This window comes from Pipra filicauda, unplaced genomic scaffold, assembly GCF_003945595.2.
Source record: "Pipra filicauda isolate LSUMZ 115617 unplaced genomic scaffold, ASM394559v2 scaffold47_size6085603_pilon, whole genome shotgun sequence".
Lineage (NCBI taxonomy): Eukaryota > Metazoa > Chordata > Aves > Passeriformes > Pipridae > Pipra > Pipra filicauda.
In genome coordinates, this window is record NW_024104620.1 from 4,107,953 (window position 1) to 4,125,566 (window position 17,614).

Below are 17,614 nucleotides of genomic sequence, written 5' to 3' on the forward strand. Positions count from 1 at the left end.
ACTTAACGTAAGAAGCAGATAACAGCAACACTGAAAGACTTCATCACAGAGCACATGTGGGTCACCACACGGACGAGCCTTCTGGAGAGAACACTGTGACAGACAGTGGAAACACAGAGGAGCTGTTCTTCCCCCCAGCCAGAAGCCCATTTAGTCATTCCCTCCCAGAGGAAAGGAAAACCAACATATTTTTACTGCAGCAGGGTGGGGTTGTGAAGGTTTGTGCAAAACTTAATACTTTGCTCCCTCAGCAGGCTTTAAATGCCACAGTTACACAGCTCTCCTTTCTGTATTTTGAGTTTGCCAGAAGGCATTGTGCAAGGCAAATTTTGTGTGCAACTCATTACTAATTTGTCTTCCATGACAGTCACTGAAGAAAATAAGACAAAGGTGTTACTGAGTTCCCACCTTCATAAAAGCAAGTTGATTGCACATCCCCCTTTAAAAAAAGAGCAAACTTTCAATAGGAAGCACTGTGCAATTTTTTCTTTAAATTGAAAAAAACAGGTCTGGCACCTCCAGATCCACAGAGGAAAATGGAGACTAATATGTGTTTTTAATGCAATAATATTTCAAGAGACCATCACATGCTGGGCACCTACTGCCCAAAGCACTGCTGTTGTGTTTGGCTTAATACAGATGTGCCAGGAGTGTGGGAAGTGTTTCCTTCCTAGTGACTGGATCTCCTGAAAACCAAAAAACAGCCATGCTGAGAGCTCTGCCTTCTGCCAGCGAGCCACAGCGCTGGAAAAATACCACCAGCAACAAACACAAGCTTGTTTAGGCTGATGCATCACAACAACGTTTACTGAAAATCATAGGATAGATAAGAATGTAATAGCAAAGCAGCTAAATGAGAAATGCCCCATTCTTTTAACCAATGTAATACCAAAGCAGCTAAATGAGAAATGCCCCATTCTTTTAACCAATGTAATAGCAAAGCAGCTAAATGAGAAATGCCCCGTTCTTTAAATCAAAGCATGAGCCTTGTCTGAAACGTGTCATCTGCAGGGACCCTGCAACTCCAGAGAGCCCTGAGCTGCAGGAAGGAGCTAAAGGGAGTGCCAGGACTTGGTGCTGACCGTGCCATGAGCTTGTGGAGCTCCTGCTTGTGCTGCTGGTCCTCGGTGGCGATGGCGTGCTGGGCCTGCTGCTGCATGGTCTGCACAAAGTGCTGCATGTGCTGGAACGCGTCGATCTGCAAAGGGAGGAGGGTTCCAGTGAGGGCCACAGGGCTTACAGACAACTTCAGGAGGGAGGAAGACAGGGTGGAAGTAAATTTTGACTGAAATGAAAACGTAGGGTTTTGTTTTCTTTCAAAGCTTTTCAGCTGTTTACACCCCTCTAAAATCAGCTTGTAAAGGAAGAGGTTGGAGATTCTTGATGTCTCTGAAATTGCTGCACTGAGGAACAAATTGCTGCATCCTTCCAGTGCCAGGCACACCTCCACTGTCAGACAGACAATCAACATAACACTGTGCTCTGATTGCAAGAACTCAGCTCTAGCAAAGCAACAAGATCACCTGCACAGGGAGAAAACTTCACCAGCAGAGAATGTCCTGTTACTGCCCAGGCAGAGTGAGACTCTAGTCCTGAGACAGAGATGTCTCACTTGCAGCTGAGCACAGCAAAGACAGCCTGGCAATTCCAGAAATCAAATGTTTGTAGCTTACAAACTGCATCTGAGCAGGACAATGTTGAACACCCCATGCTGTCACAGATCCAGAGAAGCCTGCCCTTAATATGGCGTGGCCTGAAAAAGATGATTTGAGAAAATAATGCCTGAAGGAAAACTTGCAGCTTCCTGATCTTCCCCTGTAACCCCTCAGCTTTGGCTAGGCTTGAAGTACACACCATGGAACATTAACTTTGAGTTGTTTCAACAAATGAAAGCCTAGATTTCTCCTAAGGTTATTTAAGAAGTACAAATGTGCATTGCTCCTTTGCCAGGAGATTACATAAGGCAGCAGTGCTAAAGAACTTGCACTACCAAATTCTGAGGGAAAAATCTTCATAAAATTCCTTGGAAAGAACTCTGGGGTAAGAAGACCCAAAATTAAAGATTTAAGAAGAAGGTATGCACGCTTCACTGGGAAGAATTAGAGCAAAGCTCCTGCAATCTGCAAGGTCATTTCAGGTCAGAAGCTGCAGAATGTGCTGTTAGAAGGCCAATTTACTTCTGTTCATCTACAGGAATGAGCTACCTTAGAGTGAGACAAGAATCACCTCAGCTGAAACGCCCCATCCACCCCATTCAAATGTCAGCCTGCACAAGGCAGTGGTGAGGAAAAAGGGTATTAGCCCAGGGTGAAATAAAAGAAGGATTCACACTCTTAACATTAACGTGGGGCATTCCACAGCTGGGAATGCAGAGAGAAGAGGAGGGAGAGTAAATAACAATCTTATCAAGAGTTATGCTAGATATTTATTAAAAGTAGACAAAAAGATATTGTCTGTTATGTGCCCCTCTCATATCTAGACACAGCCAACAATCTGCTCTTCAGTTTCCACGAATATGGAGAACTGATCACCACAAACTGACAGGCAAAGCACTTGAGACTGAAAGCTGTTTTCTGTAACACTGAATTCCTAAGTTTATATTGCAGCCTTTTTATGGGATATGGCTTTGGAATGCAGCTGCTGGCAAAGGTCCTTGTTAGAAGAAATGTAATAGGGTTTACTTATCCATTTTTTATCTGTTATTTAAGAAAAGAAAGTTGTGCAGCTCTGTGGCTGGTTTCCATTGAGATGCCAGTTTTTTCTCCTGCTGGATTTGGCAAGTGCCAAAATGGCAGTAGGGAAAACATTTGAGGTCAACCTTGAAGTGCTCAGCTAGAAAAAAATGGTCATTTCCTACCATACCAGCCCACCTCAGCAGCTGATTCCTTAGGATACCAAATCAAGTGAACACACACAGTTATATAAAACTACACACAGCACTAAGTGTAACTTTGTATTATTTATCCTTTTTTTGGTATCATTTTTTTCCTCCATCTTCCTGGGCTCCATATATTCTTGCATCAGTTTATTTTAGATACATCCTCTTCTCTCATTCCCTTAATCTTTGTTCCTTCTCTCATTCTGTCTTCCACTACTGCATCTTATCCATCTTTATCAGAGTTCAAACACAGAAAGCCCACTTTCCCTCACGGAAGCAGGCAGAGACCCCACACACTTCTGGGGTCATTTACTGAAGAAAGAAAGAGGCCATTACACTGTTTTACAGAGCCAACAGGACAGGGCCTCATCAGCAGCTCCTTCTGCTTCTTAAATTCAAATAAAGAATAGTTAGGTCATGGCAGTGTTCCCACAGCAATGGCTCCGCTCCAGTGCTGGCAATTCCAAAGGCAGGAAAAATAAAAAAAAGATGTGGCAGAATATGAGGATAAATGGAGGCTTTAATGTATATTAAAAAAAAGATAACTTATCCAGTCTGGAGCTTATTGGATTTGATTATGTAAATTCTCCCTGTGTTGCAATGTCAAAAGCATTCACCCTGGGCTCTCTGGAGCCAAATTGTTCCCATGATAAAACCCTATGTATTTTTCAGCTGCCGTTCAGTTAGAATTTTTCAATAACGTCCTTAATAAAAGTCAGCTCTGCTCAGCAATTAAGTACAAACTGTTCAGGATACTTTCCTAAAACTGGCAATAAAACCCCTTACTTCTGTCTTTGAGCATGTAACCCTGACCACAGGTAGAGTGTGGAGACCTGGCAACCTGAACAGTGGATGAAAAGTCAAGTACTAAGAACAGAAGAGTTACTATTGACCATTAATCTCAGCTGCAACCCTTGGGTACCAGACACTGGTTTAGCAAAAATAATCTTTCCATGCACGGAATAGAATTAGGGCCAGGCTTTCTCTGTCACTAGAGAGTTTTAAAGGAGAAAAAAAGTGAGCAGAGAGCAGGGTGTTCTCCTGTACCTTCCGGGCGCTCTTCCACATGTGCTTCATGTAAGCGTAAGTCACTTGGGGATGGACTGTGGGCAGGGGGTGATCCAGCTGCCGGGATGGATCTACTCCCAAGAGCAGGACAAGGGTCTTATGGGCCAAAGCCTGGGGAAGATTGCAGAGAGAAAAGGCAGGTTAAAACAAGCTCGTTCTTACCTCCATCTCATGGTGCTTCAGAATCACCCACCACTAAAAAATACACCTGAGCCTCCAGAGAAAACACAGGCACAGCAGCCTTAGTGCCACTCCCTGCACTCACCAGAGTGCCACAGGATGAACCATATGTCTTCCTTTGGATCAAATTCTCATTTCAGAAGCCAGTAGAGAGTGTCAAGTCTCTGTTTCAAGCATTCTTGGTGATAAATCTTTGGTGAATGTTAAAATAGGACCTAAATGTTCAATGGTAACATCACACTCTAGATCTGACTCTCTGCTTTAGCAGATAGAGCCATTACTAATAATTACCAGAGCTGCATAAGAACTTCCAGTTATAGCATGCAACAAAAAGTTGGCTCTGGGGCTCTCAGGTATAATACCAGTCCCACAAAAATAACCTTGGCTACAAGCATGAACTCTATGCCAGTTACAATTTTAGCATTTCAACAATTCCTGACTAGTTTCTCCCCCAGAGGAGGGCCCATCCCACTTGGGCAATGAAGGCATTTGCAGATGCTGAAGGTTGAAGCAGAATGGAAAAGCCAGTGGCCCAAAAAAAAAAAAAAAGAGGACAGAGCCTGACAATGCTCACCAGCCTCCCACTCTTGCCACATAAGCTGGCATACTTGAGCCAGGTCCTCATGTCCTCGTGAGGATTCACCACAAGAGACCGGACCATCAGGATCCTCTGCCAGTCCTCCACGATTCGCTGACAGCCCTGAGGGGAAAAGCAAGGGAGAACTTGTTAGGATTTGAGCTCCAATGACCTCCACACAGCCTTAATTCAGAACCTGAAGGGACTTCTAGCAAGATAGAGTCTTCTGTACCCCTAATTCACAGCAGACTGACAGTAGGAACTAGTGGTTATTTCTTTAACACTGCAGTGTGTGAAGAAGGTTCAGTCCTTGACTCTTACTGTCTGCACCAGCTCGGGGTTTGCAGCCTAACAACATCTTCTCATTGAAAAAGGAGAAAAGTTCCTAAAGCAGAAACACACCCAAAAATCAGGAAAGCTTTTTGTACAGTCCCAAAGTGAGTCAGGAGTTTTATAACCCTTCTCAACCTAGTTTTAAAGCCTATTTTTGGTTTAAATGGTGACAAATCTCAACGTGGAGATAGATGGTAGAAAACCAAACGGTTGCAAAGATATTTTTGTTATTGCCCTTTTTCTTCTCCTTGCATGTGTTGCTTTTGGAGGCTGGCACCACTGAGCTGAGATCATGCCAGAAACTGCAGCTCCAATTGCTGTGCTGCTTGTGCAAGCATTGTCTGGTTCTTTTCTGTCTGATGGGAGAGGCACAACAACATTGTCAGAGCAGGATGAGCCTGTATGTCAAACATCCAAGGATGCTACAGAGAAGTAGAACTGTGGAAGGGACAGTAACAACCCAAGCATCTATCCTTTCCCTTTTTCCTTTGCCCCCAAATCGAGGGCTGGGAAGTTGGGCAAAGCTTGTTCCCTAACACCCAAATAAACCTCTTTCCAAGAGGCATTTAAGAATTTTTAAAAAGCAGCTATAAAATGTGCAAGAACTGTATGTACTGCTTTCAGGACTATAAAAAGCTGTATTCAGACATTACACTTCCTGTCACTCTCAGTTTCTCCACCCCAGTGGAATGATCCTGAGCTTTTCCAGACAGGAATGTAGATGGGAGACTAAAAGCTTTGTCACAGTTTCCCAAACAGCTAAAAAATATGCAGCAGCAACAGCCTTTCATAAGGTAGCAGATTACAGCAGTCCCAGGGAAGAACTCTGCACAGGGAAAAATTCTTCCTCCAGGCAGCATTTTACCCTAATTATGCCTTTTTTTCTCCTCCTTCTCATGCAGGAATCACCTCTTTAAACAGTATTCCTGTATGTACTACCACATCTGAGGATGATCACCTTCATTGTAGGAATGCCTCTTGTAAGGAAATAGTGTCAAAATATCTGTCTGATTTAAATCTTCAGAGGTGCTTCAGATTTTTTTCTGTTTAGAGTAAGAAAGGCACAAACTTCTCTTTAAACACAGAAGAACAGCATTGCTAAAGGTCTCTTCTAAAAGGTCAAGGCCAAGCATAGAATCGTTTAGATTGGAAAAGACCTTTAAGGTCATCAAGTCCAACCATAAACCTAACACTGCCAATTCCACCACTAAGCCATGTGTGCCACCAATCAACTGGAAATGTTCTTGTAAGAGGTCCAAAAGGAACAGGACAATCTTTTATTTTACAAGTATGTGAGTTTTCTGACCAGTTTTCCAGCATTTGGAGAGAATTCACTTTTTAAAATGCAGCCAAGTGAAAAGTTCAAACCAGCCTGATCCAAACCAGTATTTCCAGATGTAATCCAATACTCAGATAAGCAGCCTTGGGGATGTTACTGGTGTCTGTCCTCTTTATACATCTATGTCAAGACTTAAATCACCCTTTTAAAGTGTCACATCAGCAGAGATCTCAGAACATTAACCAAAAGAAAACCCCCAAAAACCAAGCGACCAGGACAGACATAAAGGAGACAGGGAGCACACAGTCGTGTGAGTATGGACTGGGATAGAGAGAGACATGGAAGGACTTGCTGAGCCACCACACCGACTCAAGAGGCAGCTGAGCATCTCCATCCCTGATCTTTCCCAGATGTACCTGCAGCCTTTCCCACCAGATCTGGCGGATGATCTCACGGCGCTCCGGTACAAGTTTATACTGGATCACCTCTTCCAGCTCTGACAGCATCTGGCAGGATACCATAGCCTGGAGGAAACAATCACATTCCATCCCAATCACCACACAACAAATCTATAATTAAGGAACAGTGTTTTGGCATCAGGATCTTAAGCACATACACTGCCCAACAGGTAAAGGACTGACTGCCATATATTGGTGTCTAGGATTCAACCTTCCCAAATGCCAGTTCTTATTGCTTTGGAGTGGGTGGAGCCCACCTCACTGTTTGGATTGTCCCAAAGCTGCTCCAGCAAAGTTATGTTTCTTATCTGACAAAAGCCATTTAGCTTGTGAGCATACACAGCTCCCATTTTTGATACAGAGGTTTTATGCAACTCCTGGACAGTCTGAGGCAGAGCGAGGGGAAGGAAGATGAGTTACACTCACCCCGTAGGCTCGGCTGTAGCTCTCTCCTGCCATGGCAGTCAGCTCAGCATCCAGCAGGTCTCTGGCTTTGTCAATGCACTGAAACACAACAAGACATTGGGGCAAAGGTGGTGTGTTTTATCCAGAGTCACCTGTTGAAACTGCTGTTCATCTGTTCCGTCCCGTGGACAAAGCTGGCATTGTTCCCACCCTCCAAAAAGAACCAGGGAAGGGTCTTATCAGTAGAGAGAACTGACAGGAAAACAGTGTCCATGGATGGGTATAAGGGAAGTCAAGGGGGCTTCATTCACCACCTGCACAGTCTGAAGTCTGTCTTCCTACAAAATCCAAGTTTGCAGTATTTCTAATCCTACTGTCATTGTAGAAATCATCATTAAGAACACTTTATAGAGGAAAAGAGAAGTTCACATTGTAGTGCAAGAGTTGGTTACAAAAAAGCCTCAAGAAATGCCTTTTGATACCATACAATGACAGAAAATAGCTTTCACTGTTTTACGTAACCCAGCAGGATTTTATGAATTTTACAGGACAGCAAATTCCATTTCTCATCCTCCAACTAAGACAGGCTCTTCAAGCATGAAACAAATCCTGCTCTGGTTCTAGTCATTATATAATCTCTCACCTATAGCTTTTCCTGTTCAAAATGTTAAAGGTTAATCACAAGCTCTACCCTTCTGAATGCCTGGTTAATTTTACTGTGCACATCACCCAAAAATCTATGGGTTTTGACAGCACAGACTGAATTATTCCTTTATCTAAGTTGGCAAGGCAGCACAGAATTTTGAGAAATGGGACTTGAGCTTCCTTGGAAAGTAAACAACATGCTTCACATCTAGAGAGAGGAGCAAGTCACTCTGCAAATCTCCTGTGTGACAGACAAGCATTACCACTACAGCTGTTTAATAGACTCATTCCCTGCCTTGATAGCTCAATCTAAGATTTGAGATTTATCAATGCCACCAGAAAAATTAAACTTATTGTACATGATATATATGAGCACTTCACTGAAAAAGCTGCAAGAGACAGAAGTGCACAGAACATCCCTGAAGAATCTTCTCAGGCATTCAAGGCATTTTACAATCAGTGCCTTGTACAATGGAACCTCTGCTGAGATAATCCCCGTGCCCTGTCAGTCTGGAAAACAGGCATAAAAGTAAAAAAAAAAGCCAAAAAATGACTAAGGCATTCTTATGCTCTACAGCACTGGACCACTGCTCTGTGTACATACATTCACTGCTGTGTTCCTGGGAATACAAGGCAAGAACAATCACAAAGGTCTGATACACCCATGGAAAAAAGGTTATTGGGCAATTCTAACAGGTCATAACCAACTGCTTTAAAACATCATGTCTTCTATGCAGCAAAATAGACCAGTTCATCTGAAACTAGGTGTTGGGAAGCCAACAAGGAGGGTAATTACTTGCTGAGCCAGTGAGAAAAGGTCCTGATGAAGTGCCAGCACAGCCCTGTAGAAAGCCCCATCGTGGGTGTCCCTTGGGATCATGCAGGTGTATTCTTCCATGCTGTCCCACTGACCTGCAGAGACACAGAGATCCTCAGCAACACAACAGCCTTCTCTGCAAGGGAAGAGCAGGACACAACTGTGCTACAGTGCTCAGACATCAGCCACCAGGCCTGAGTGCTGTGAGGTACTTCTGCATTTCAGGCAGCTCTCCAACAGCTTGTCTTTGGCAGGGACACTCTGTTATATACATAAACCATATATAAACAGACAAGGGAAAACATAGGCATTTTTCTTCTAGGCAAATTGTTATCCTTGTGGGAAAGGTTCTTTCATTTCTTATGATGAAAAAGTTGAAATTCTGACACTTTCAGAACCTTTGAATGAATTAGTGCCCTACAGAGCAAAAGATGAATTTTTCTCAGGAAAGGCTGGCAGACAGCAAGTGATTTATAGGCTTCTCTAGGAAATATCTGGTTATCAGCATAATGGACATTTGGACCATTATAGATTTATTTCACTTAAGACTGTCTACTCAGCAGACATGACCTATCAAAATGCTCAGCACATATTGTTCTGTTCGTAAATAGGAGTCTGCCACAAATCTGAGGAAGTCTATTAATCTCATTTCAAGCCTGAGCTCTGTTCAGTACAAAGCCAAGCAAAAGGGAGCAGTTAAGCAACCCATCACCTGCACAGACCAGTAAGGCACTCTGTTACTGGAGACCACACTGGGAGACTTGATGTAAATGCAGGTTTTCCAAAGGGCTTCAGTATGGAATGGCACTTACTTTGTTTCCCAGTGTAAATAATTTGGCTCTTTGATGTTGCTGTTTCTTATATTCTGTAGTTCTGGAGTCAGTTAAAAGTATCTGTGCCCCTACTTTGTGAGCTGTCACACCCCCACAGGAGGATACCTTACCTAGACCCCAGGCAGCAGCTGCAGCCATCCTGGCCATCTTAGCTTGAGTTTCATCATTCACCTGTGTCCACTTCTCACAGCACTGCTGGTGGAGCTGTCCCCTAAGAAGAATCCACAATTTCTGATCAGCAAAAAGCCTCTTCTAAGAATTCTGCCTTGTTAAACAAGCACTTTCCACTGATAAGACAACAACCAGCCCTATCATTCGTTTCATACTGAGAGGAGACCAGGATTTGACTCCTCTGGCCAACTCAGTCACATTGTGTGATGACAAATATCCTATCAGGAGAAAATTCAAGGCACACTGTTTTGAAAACACAGATCCAAATAGAAGTTTGCATCTGTTAATGCCTATTTCACAAACTGGACTGTCAACACCAGTCTACAAATGCAGAAAAAAAAAATAATTCCCAAGAGAACAAACCAACCACCACCAAACGAAGGATGCTGAAAATGTTTTGCAAGTGTCAGAACAAGAAACACATGATCTGAATAGCTTGGGCATGGCTCCTGCTCTCCAGCATTTTGAATTAACACATCACCAAGCCTGAAGACAGAGACTGGAGAATCAATGTTGCTGTAACCCCGTGTGAAGACTTGTCATGGCAAGATCTCAGAGGGACGCGAGTCTTTTGTGGCCAGCGGAGAGGAAGCACCAGGATTTTTATATAATTTCTTTTAAATCAACTGTGAATGCTCCACTAATCAAACCAATTACTGTGGGTGTTGCAGTTCCAGGATTTCTCAGGCTGGATACTCTGTAGCAGTGGAACAGCTGCCAACTGCGAGGGAGAACAACTCGCCTTCCCTACTGCCATCCCCTCCCAAAAAGGAAGATGAGTTAGTCAAACAGAACCGATGGGCTGCCACAGGCAAGACAGTCATTCTGACAGCTTAATAGCCCAGGAGAAAAGAAACAACAAAGCCAATGGAAAACCAAGCCAAACCTTGCAACAGCAGTAAATCAGGACCTCACAGATGCTGAAAAAGCACTGTGGGTCCTGCAGGAACAACTACGTCAGGAGATAAATGGCTAAGAATGCTCTGGGTGTGCTCTCCAAACATCCCTGCACTGAAATAATGACACTGTATAACATAGTTCTGCATTAACTGCCTTGTCCTGCCAAGCAGATTCCAGCAGCAGAAACAGTCAAGTTGAACAGCACTAAAGAGTATCAGCAGCCAAACCGTGGAATCCTCAGCCCCAGGATGATGCCTGTAGAGTCAGGTAGCACACAGCACTTTGCAGAGGCACTTGTGAATTGTAAAAAACATCTGCACAGAGCTGGAATGCAGCTCCACCACAGAACTCAGAGACTCTGATCACTCTCATCACTGCAGACTGTCAGTAGATCCATATTTTGCTCCAACCGAAGAAAACTGCCCTTTTGTTATATATTTGCCACTGATACATGAATAAGCAGGAGGTTCAGAAAGGACACTTTACACAAACACACGTCCTGCTGGAGGGAAAAATTCTTTAAATCCCTGGTGAGAGCTGCCTACTCCTGGAAAAGCTGATTGAGGAACACTGAATAAGAGGATCTGTTTTCCCTACAGCAAAACCTACACCCCGTGTGTCTCACCCCCGTCTAGAAACAAAAAAAGGCAGAAAACCACTGTCAGAATTAGGTTTCTCAAGCAGCCCTGTTTCTCTAACAGTAAAATGACCTGAGTGCAGAGGAATCTCCTGCCTGTGTGCCATCCCATGGGTTCACGTCAGGACCCATCAGGAGGGAGCTCGTGACAGGCCAAGTTCAGCAGGAAGGTGGAACCTGCACCCAACCTCACATGCCCCTGGGTAGGACTGCACGCCCCAGTGCACCCCGTGCCTGCTCCAATTATCCTCCTGCAGCTGAACAGGGAGAAAAACCAGAAGCCCCCAGTTAAGCAGCAAGCTGTAAGTCACTGCCAGCTCACCCTCTCACAAATACTGACTCCAGTCAGTTGGTGTTGACAACAGACATTTAACACGTGGCATGAACTATCACATGCCCACAAGGAAAAGGCTTAATGAGGGCTAAAAAAGAGTAATAATGAAAAATTCCTCCATCTGCAAGATGGGCAAAAGGATAGGCACAGGTCTGACCCTGAATAAACACAGAAACCTCTCATGGTTCTATCAGAGTTTAAAAAGAAAGGCCCCAATGAGCTCCTTTTATGACTGTTTCTGACAAGTCCTGCTCAGTTAATGTTTCCTCTATTTACAGTTTCTTCCTCTGTTACAAATGGGCTTGACCTGATTATAAGACTGCAGACTCTCTTTCAGAGGCTTTAACTCATCAGATGGCCACTCCCAGGAGGCTCAGAGACGTTATTGCCAATTCTGACTTCAATGAACAAAGTGAGAAGCCACCAGAAATACTCCAACTATTAAGTAAGCAGAAGTAAATAGGAATTCAGGCAAAACAATTTCACCTGAATGGCAGCATCCTGAGAGCAGAGAGACACCATTTTCCCAAGTCTTCAGGCCTTCCCCTCTTACCATTCACCAAGTGCTTCCAAGCAGCGCATCCGTCCCAGCATCAGCTCAGGATCATCTTTGTTGGTGTCCATCTTCTTATCATAGGCCACCAGAGCATCTTCCCATTCATGAAGCTTTTCATACCAGGTAGCTTGAATTTCCTAAGGGAGTGGGGAAAAAAAAAATCAGATTCTGTATTAATTACCACAGCTCTTCCTGAAAAATCTGTGTCTGCGGTGGTCACTTCACGCTTTTTTCATCCTATGTATCCTCACAGACTTCTCTAAGACAGAGAAAATACCTGAGCTAGTCTGAAAACAGGGATCCTGGCATTGCTCCCCTTGCACAAAAGGAGTTGAGGTTTACCAGAGGGATCAGTCCAACATCATCCACCTATTCAGTGCCACTGAAATACCAGCTCAGTAGCTGGTGCTTTTGGTTTTGGAGAAGTGGAGTGAGTGGGATAGGGAAAAGGGTAAATCCATAACATATTCCACTTCCCATTGTTGTACATGCTTGCATTTAAACAAGAAAAACAGTCCTGTGTTCAGGAATGGAGTGACCAACTGGAAAAAACCTCCAAACTGTTATCTGGCTACTGCTGGGCGGTTATTGAATAGAGCAGGCAGTGTCAAGTTGGGGTCTAATCACACCCCTCACAAGGGAAGGCTGTGGTTTGTAACAAAGCCTTTAAAAGAAAGCCAAGCAGTGATCCTTATCAGCTGCACAAACTTTTCTTCAGTCTTTGTTTCTAGATTTTGTTTCCAATTTTCAAGAAAACAAAATGCCTTGATATATTTTCCGTACTTTTGCTCTGCCAGTGTTTTTTCTGCTCAGTCTTTGGCAGCTCCTGTCTTGACACAGGCTGCAGAACAGATTCTTTTCCCAGCCCCGTGGGCAGGGTCACTATAAACCATGCCCTGCATGCCAGGTCTTCCTCTCAGCCCTTTAACTTCTCAGCTAAGTCATATTTCAATTAAGTTCCTGAAAGCAGAGCTCACAGCTCCTCTTAATTTCTTTTCACTGCCTATTCTGGCAAACTCTGTGCTTTGAACTGCATTTATGGCTAGAACTATATTACTGCTAAAGAGTGAAGTCAGAATTAGGTAATACAGAACTTTGCTCAACCCACCCAAGGAATTATAAGAAGCTGCAAAGATGTTCTGAAGTCTGTACTTCTCCCAGAAAGGATCTATTTTCCAGTCTAGGTCAAAACCATACATAATTCTACACCAAATGAATTCCACCATTCTGTGCTTAACGTGTTTCCAGTTTTTAGTGGTTCCTATAGAAAGGGGCTGGTCTGCTGTGCTTCCAGGGCAGCCTCGTTTTTCCCAGTAACCCTAAGACACTGCAACAATTATCACTGCAAAATCATCTTTTTACCAGCAGAACTGGCAGGAGAGCATAAATGGTTTAGTCCCTGAACACTAAGCTAAATGACTTATAAAAAAAAAAGGAAGAAAGAAAAAAAGGTAAATCATGCAGAGAAAGACACAGAACAAATACAGAATGGGGTTATTTGATTTCTGTGAGCAGTCTAAATTTTAAGAGACTGGCTAAGCTGCCATTCCAAATAATATCTGAGAACACTCATGTGCCTTCTGGATGAGATGCTAGAGGCATGACTCCATTAAATCCTTACCTGGAAGGTGTTGATGCAGTTACTCAAATCCTTCAACCTTAGAACAGGAACTTTCTGTCTCCCTTCCCAGCTAATCCTAAATAAAATGACTTATGTTGTCAAGCTGCTAGTTGCTCACAGCTGCATTTAGTATCAGTGATAGCTGCTAAATTCTCCTCCAAATCAGGTTGTAACAGCCCTCCCTGTGCCCAGCATTTGCTGGGAAGTACCCATGTACATCCCCGTGGGCAGCAAGGCCCTTCACTGGGGACAGAACCCCAGTGTGACTGATGGAATAAACACACCACCATCCACAAAAAACCACACTGCAGAAACCAGGAAAACACAGGACACGAAGAGAAGAGCTCTCCAGCAGGACTCACCAGCTCCCCAAAGTGCTTCATGGCATATTCCAGCACCCCAGCAGCTGCCTCTGGCTGTTGGAGTTTGTTGTTAATGCTGAAAGGGTAGGAAAAGAAAGATCATTTAACACAGCTGGCAACTATTAGGGGCTGGTATGAGCTTCTACTTGGTAATACCAAGCTCTATCATTTAGAAATACCAATGGAACACCCTCCTTTTTTAAAGCTTCCAAGTGAACAATTAAACTACATAAGGCACACGATGATTATGTATTTGCAAAACAATAGGTGCACACATTTTCTCTGCACATATTCTCAAGACTTGTTACACAAAGCAGTGATGGTATATGATTATCAGTTCTAAATAACAGCCTGCACGGGGAGAAGAACAGTTGCCAATAGTTTGAAAGGCATAATTTCTCAAATAGCTGCATTTAAGAGCTTTACAGTGCTGATTTTTTCCCCTCCTTTCTCTTAAACAGACCACCAACTCCTTTAAAAATCAGAACAGAGATCCAGGAAACAGCCTACATCATTAAAACAGCTGACAAACGTCACCAGGAAAACACATAAAAAGCATGCAACCCTAATTTCAGTTTCACATTTCACACAGAGCCCCTGCACTGGTGTTTAACCAGCACTGGTGCTTTTCTTCTGCTGGTTTTCAAGAACATGCCAGAAACTGCTGCCATCACAACCAGCCTGCCCCAGTGAGGCACCTTGCTTTGCAAGGGCAGCTGAATTTTAGGAAGCACAGCAAACAGGCCACTCTTGAGCCTGGCTCTCCAGTCCAGCAACACGAGGTACAGCTGTTCTCTTAAATCATTTCTGTTTCACATTGGTTTTCTGATCTCACTATCAGAAATCAGGTGCTTGGTGAGCAGCCCTCCTGCTAAACCCTGATTTAATGAGGAAATTAACTTTTTATTAAGCTTCTGCTATTTTATAAAGCTTGTTTATGAGCAGCCTCTGGCTCATTGCTCTCCCCTTTCCCCTGGAAGAGGAGAACAAGAAGTGCAAGTTGTTCAAAGCAACATGACAACACCTGAGCACCTACAACAACACACCCCCACAGCCCAACATTAGCACTATTTAATGCTTGGAATGGAAGCATCATCATTAACAAAATAAAATACAGCAACAGAGAACAGTGCAGAGATTTTCAATGGTCTTTGAATATGACTGCAGGCACAGGCAGCTTTCAGAAATGCCCCTTCTTGCCTGCCATGATCAGAATATCTGCATGATTTCCCCCCTATGAGAGGCCTGTTGATCAGTAAGAGACAAGCAAACTTACAGTATTAAAGGGGGTGATAAACAGATTTAAAAAAGGGAAAAATTTTCAAATGAGTGCTACATTTCTTCTGCCTGTGGAAGCTTCCTTTCGTGTCAACTAAGGGATCAAGCTCCAAGACATACTCTGGATACCTGGGAATGTCAAGTAAAATACTCTTGGAAACAGGAGCTCAGAGTGGTTGAGCTGAAATCATGTTTAGCCAGACTAAGAACACACCCCAACCACGGCTGGAGATGACAGCACCCAGCAATGGGAAGCACTTGAAATACACCCATGGCTATTTTTCAGCAGGACAGTCGAAGCTCCTGCTCCCTCCACGCTTCCCAAGGGAAAGCCAGGCAGCAGAGCCTCATAAAAGTGATAAATGGCTGTCACCTCTCATACCCGATGATTTAAAGAGCCACTGGCAGACACATCACTTCCAGCACGTCAGGCAGTTAATTACTTCCAAGTTATCTTTCTTGTCAACACTTCCTGACCAAATTGGCCATTATCTTTCATTCTTTGACAATTAGCACTGCTCTTCTGCTGCTGCTCCCCGGTGCACTCAATTACTCCTTTTGTTTCTTACTTTCTTGGCTGCTCAGAGTAGAATTAAGTGTTTCAAATCTTTTTATGGTTAGGTTTAAGCAAAGGGAAGGGAGAGATGGGGAGGACAAGGAGAAAGACTTTGACTCAGAAGAAGACACAGCAGTAGATCCAATACCTTGTTGCTGTTAATAATCATAAATCACTCTCCCATAACAAATGATCCAGCAACACAGTGAGCAATGAGAGGTAATTTTGTGACTGGGACATCTCCTGGCAGCTGCTTTTCCCTGTGTTGAGGATCATTTCTGCCAAAGCAGTGAATGCTGTGGCTCCCCCCTCCCAGCCCATTTGGGATATACACTATTTTAATCTGGTACATTCAAAAGACACATTTAGAAATGACGACATTCTGTGCTTCCCTTCCCCTTCCCCTTCCCCTTCCTTCCATGAAGGCACTGCCCTTCTCCCTGCAGACCTGCTGAGGTCTGTGCTCAGGCAGGATCTTCCTAAATTTCATAACACCCCTAAAAGCACCACAGAGCTGTTTTCTAGTTACCATGCTGGAGACTGAACAGCATGAAAAACACTGCAGAAAAGCATCCAGGCACACAGAAAAGGCCCCCAGGGCTGATATTCCAGCCAGGCAGAGTTGCCAGGGGGTTTTAGTCACAGTGTTGCTGCTGGAAATCGGGGCAGTTTACTGGATCAGAATCAAGGGGATAGATTTCTCCTTGCATCTGCAAAAAGATAACTACAGAATCTTTCTGGATTAAAGGAGAAGGTGGGGAAACATCTCTCAAGATAGAAACAATGCTGTTGGCTGACTTGTCAGACAGTAACTTAAGTCTGTTTACTGGGAGATGTCTTTGCAATTTTCCCTAGTTTAGGATAAAATTAAGTTTAATATTAAAGGAGAAGATCAATTGTTCTCCATATCCACTGAGGGTAGAAACATATTCAACAGTTCATTTTTGTTTAGAACCTAAAAATCCCTTCCACTATCCCCTACTTTACTCAAAGGCTTGGCAGAAGGGAATAGAAGAACATCACTGTACCTCCTTTCTGGGAAGTTTCTGGGGACAGGTTTGGTGGGACAGAAGTTACACGTCACTGAATACCTCAGTATTCAGCCTGGGCTGGGCTGCCAGAGCCTTCCAGCACTGCTGCTCCAGGGAAATATTGCCAAATTATAGATTTTAAATGCCAGTGTACATTCCTAAAATATTCTGTAACTACCTCAAGACACAGCTGTCTCATGTTTGCAGGCCAGACTATTAAAAGGGGAGACCACAGGAACAACAAGATTTCCCAAGTCAATCAACTAGACTCTGATATACTTTGAACTAATGCACTAATTTCTGTTTAATACCATCACTTCATTCCACATTTTAGTCAATAAACAAAGTGATTACAAAAAGCAACAGAAGATCCTTAGACTTTCCTTCAAAATGAAGACAAATCAGTTGCAGAAGTGATTCCTATCACTAAGGTTTGCTCTGAGTCTGGCCCCCCTGGACTCACTGCATAATTCCATAGTGCACTGGAATTCAAATTGCTGTCAATCACGATGACAAAAGCAGTAATTCCTATATTCCAAGTGCACAGTGTTGCAGCTGGATAAGGAAATGAGACTGGCACAGAAAGTTTTTTGAGAAGACAGTTAAACCCAAGATTACAGATATTTCCCCCCCCATTTATTAAGCAATATCTGCACTTTAGCCAGAATAATGCCCAATCCCCACCTATTTGTAGC

At 43.5% G+C, this 17,614-nt stretch overlaps 1 protein-coding gene across 2 annotated transcripts in view; it reads right to left on the reverse strand.

The window, feature by feature from the left end:
- Positions 1-17,614, reverse strand: part of MTOR (mechanistic target of rapamycin kinase) — a 61,302-nt gene that overhangs the window by 12,915 nt on the left and 30,773 nt on the right. For both annotated transcript variants that reach the window (XM_027736339.2, XM_027736340.2), the window contains 9 exons: positions 14,055-14,130; positions 12,069-12,208; positions 9,584-9,684; positions 8,620-8,735; positions 7,200-7,277; positions 6,732-6,839; positions 4,701-4,826; positions 3,926-4,057; positions 1,083-1,198 (listed from right to left, as the gene is read on the reverse strand). In XM_027736339.2, coding sequence (XP_027592140.1) covers positions 1,083-1,198; positions 3,926-4,057; positions 4,701-4,826; positions 6,732-6,839; positions 7,200-7,277; positions 8,620-8,735; positions 9,584-9,684; positions 12,069-12,208; positions 14,055-14,130 — 993 coding nt within the window. The remainder of the gene's footprint in view (positions 1-1,082; positions 1,199-3,925; positions 4,058-4,700; positions 4,827-6,731; positions 6,840-7,199; positions 7,278-8,619; positions 8,736-9,583; positions 9,685-12,068; positions 12,209-14,054; positions 14,131-17,614) is intronic.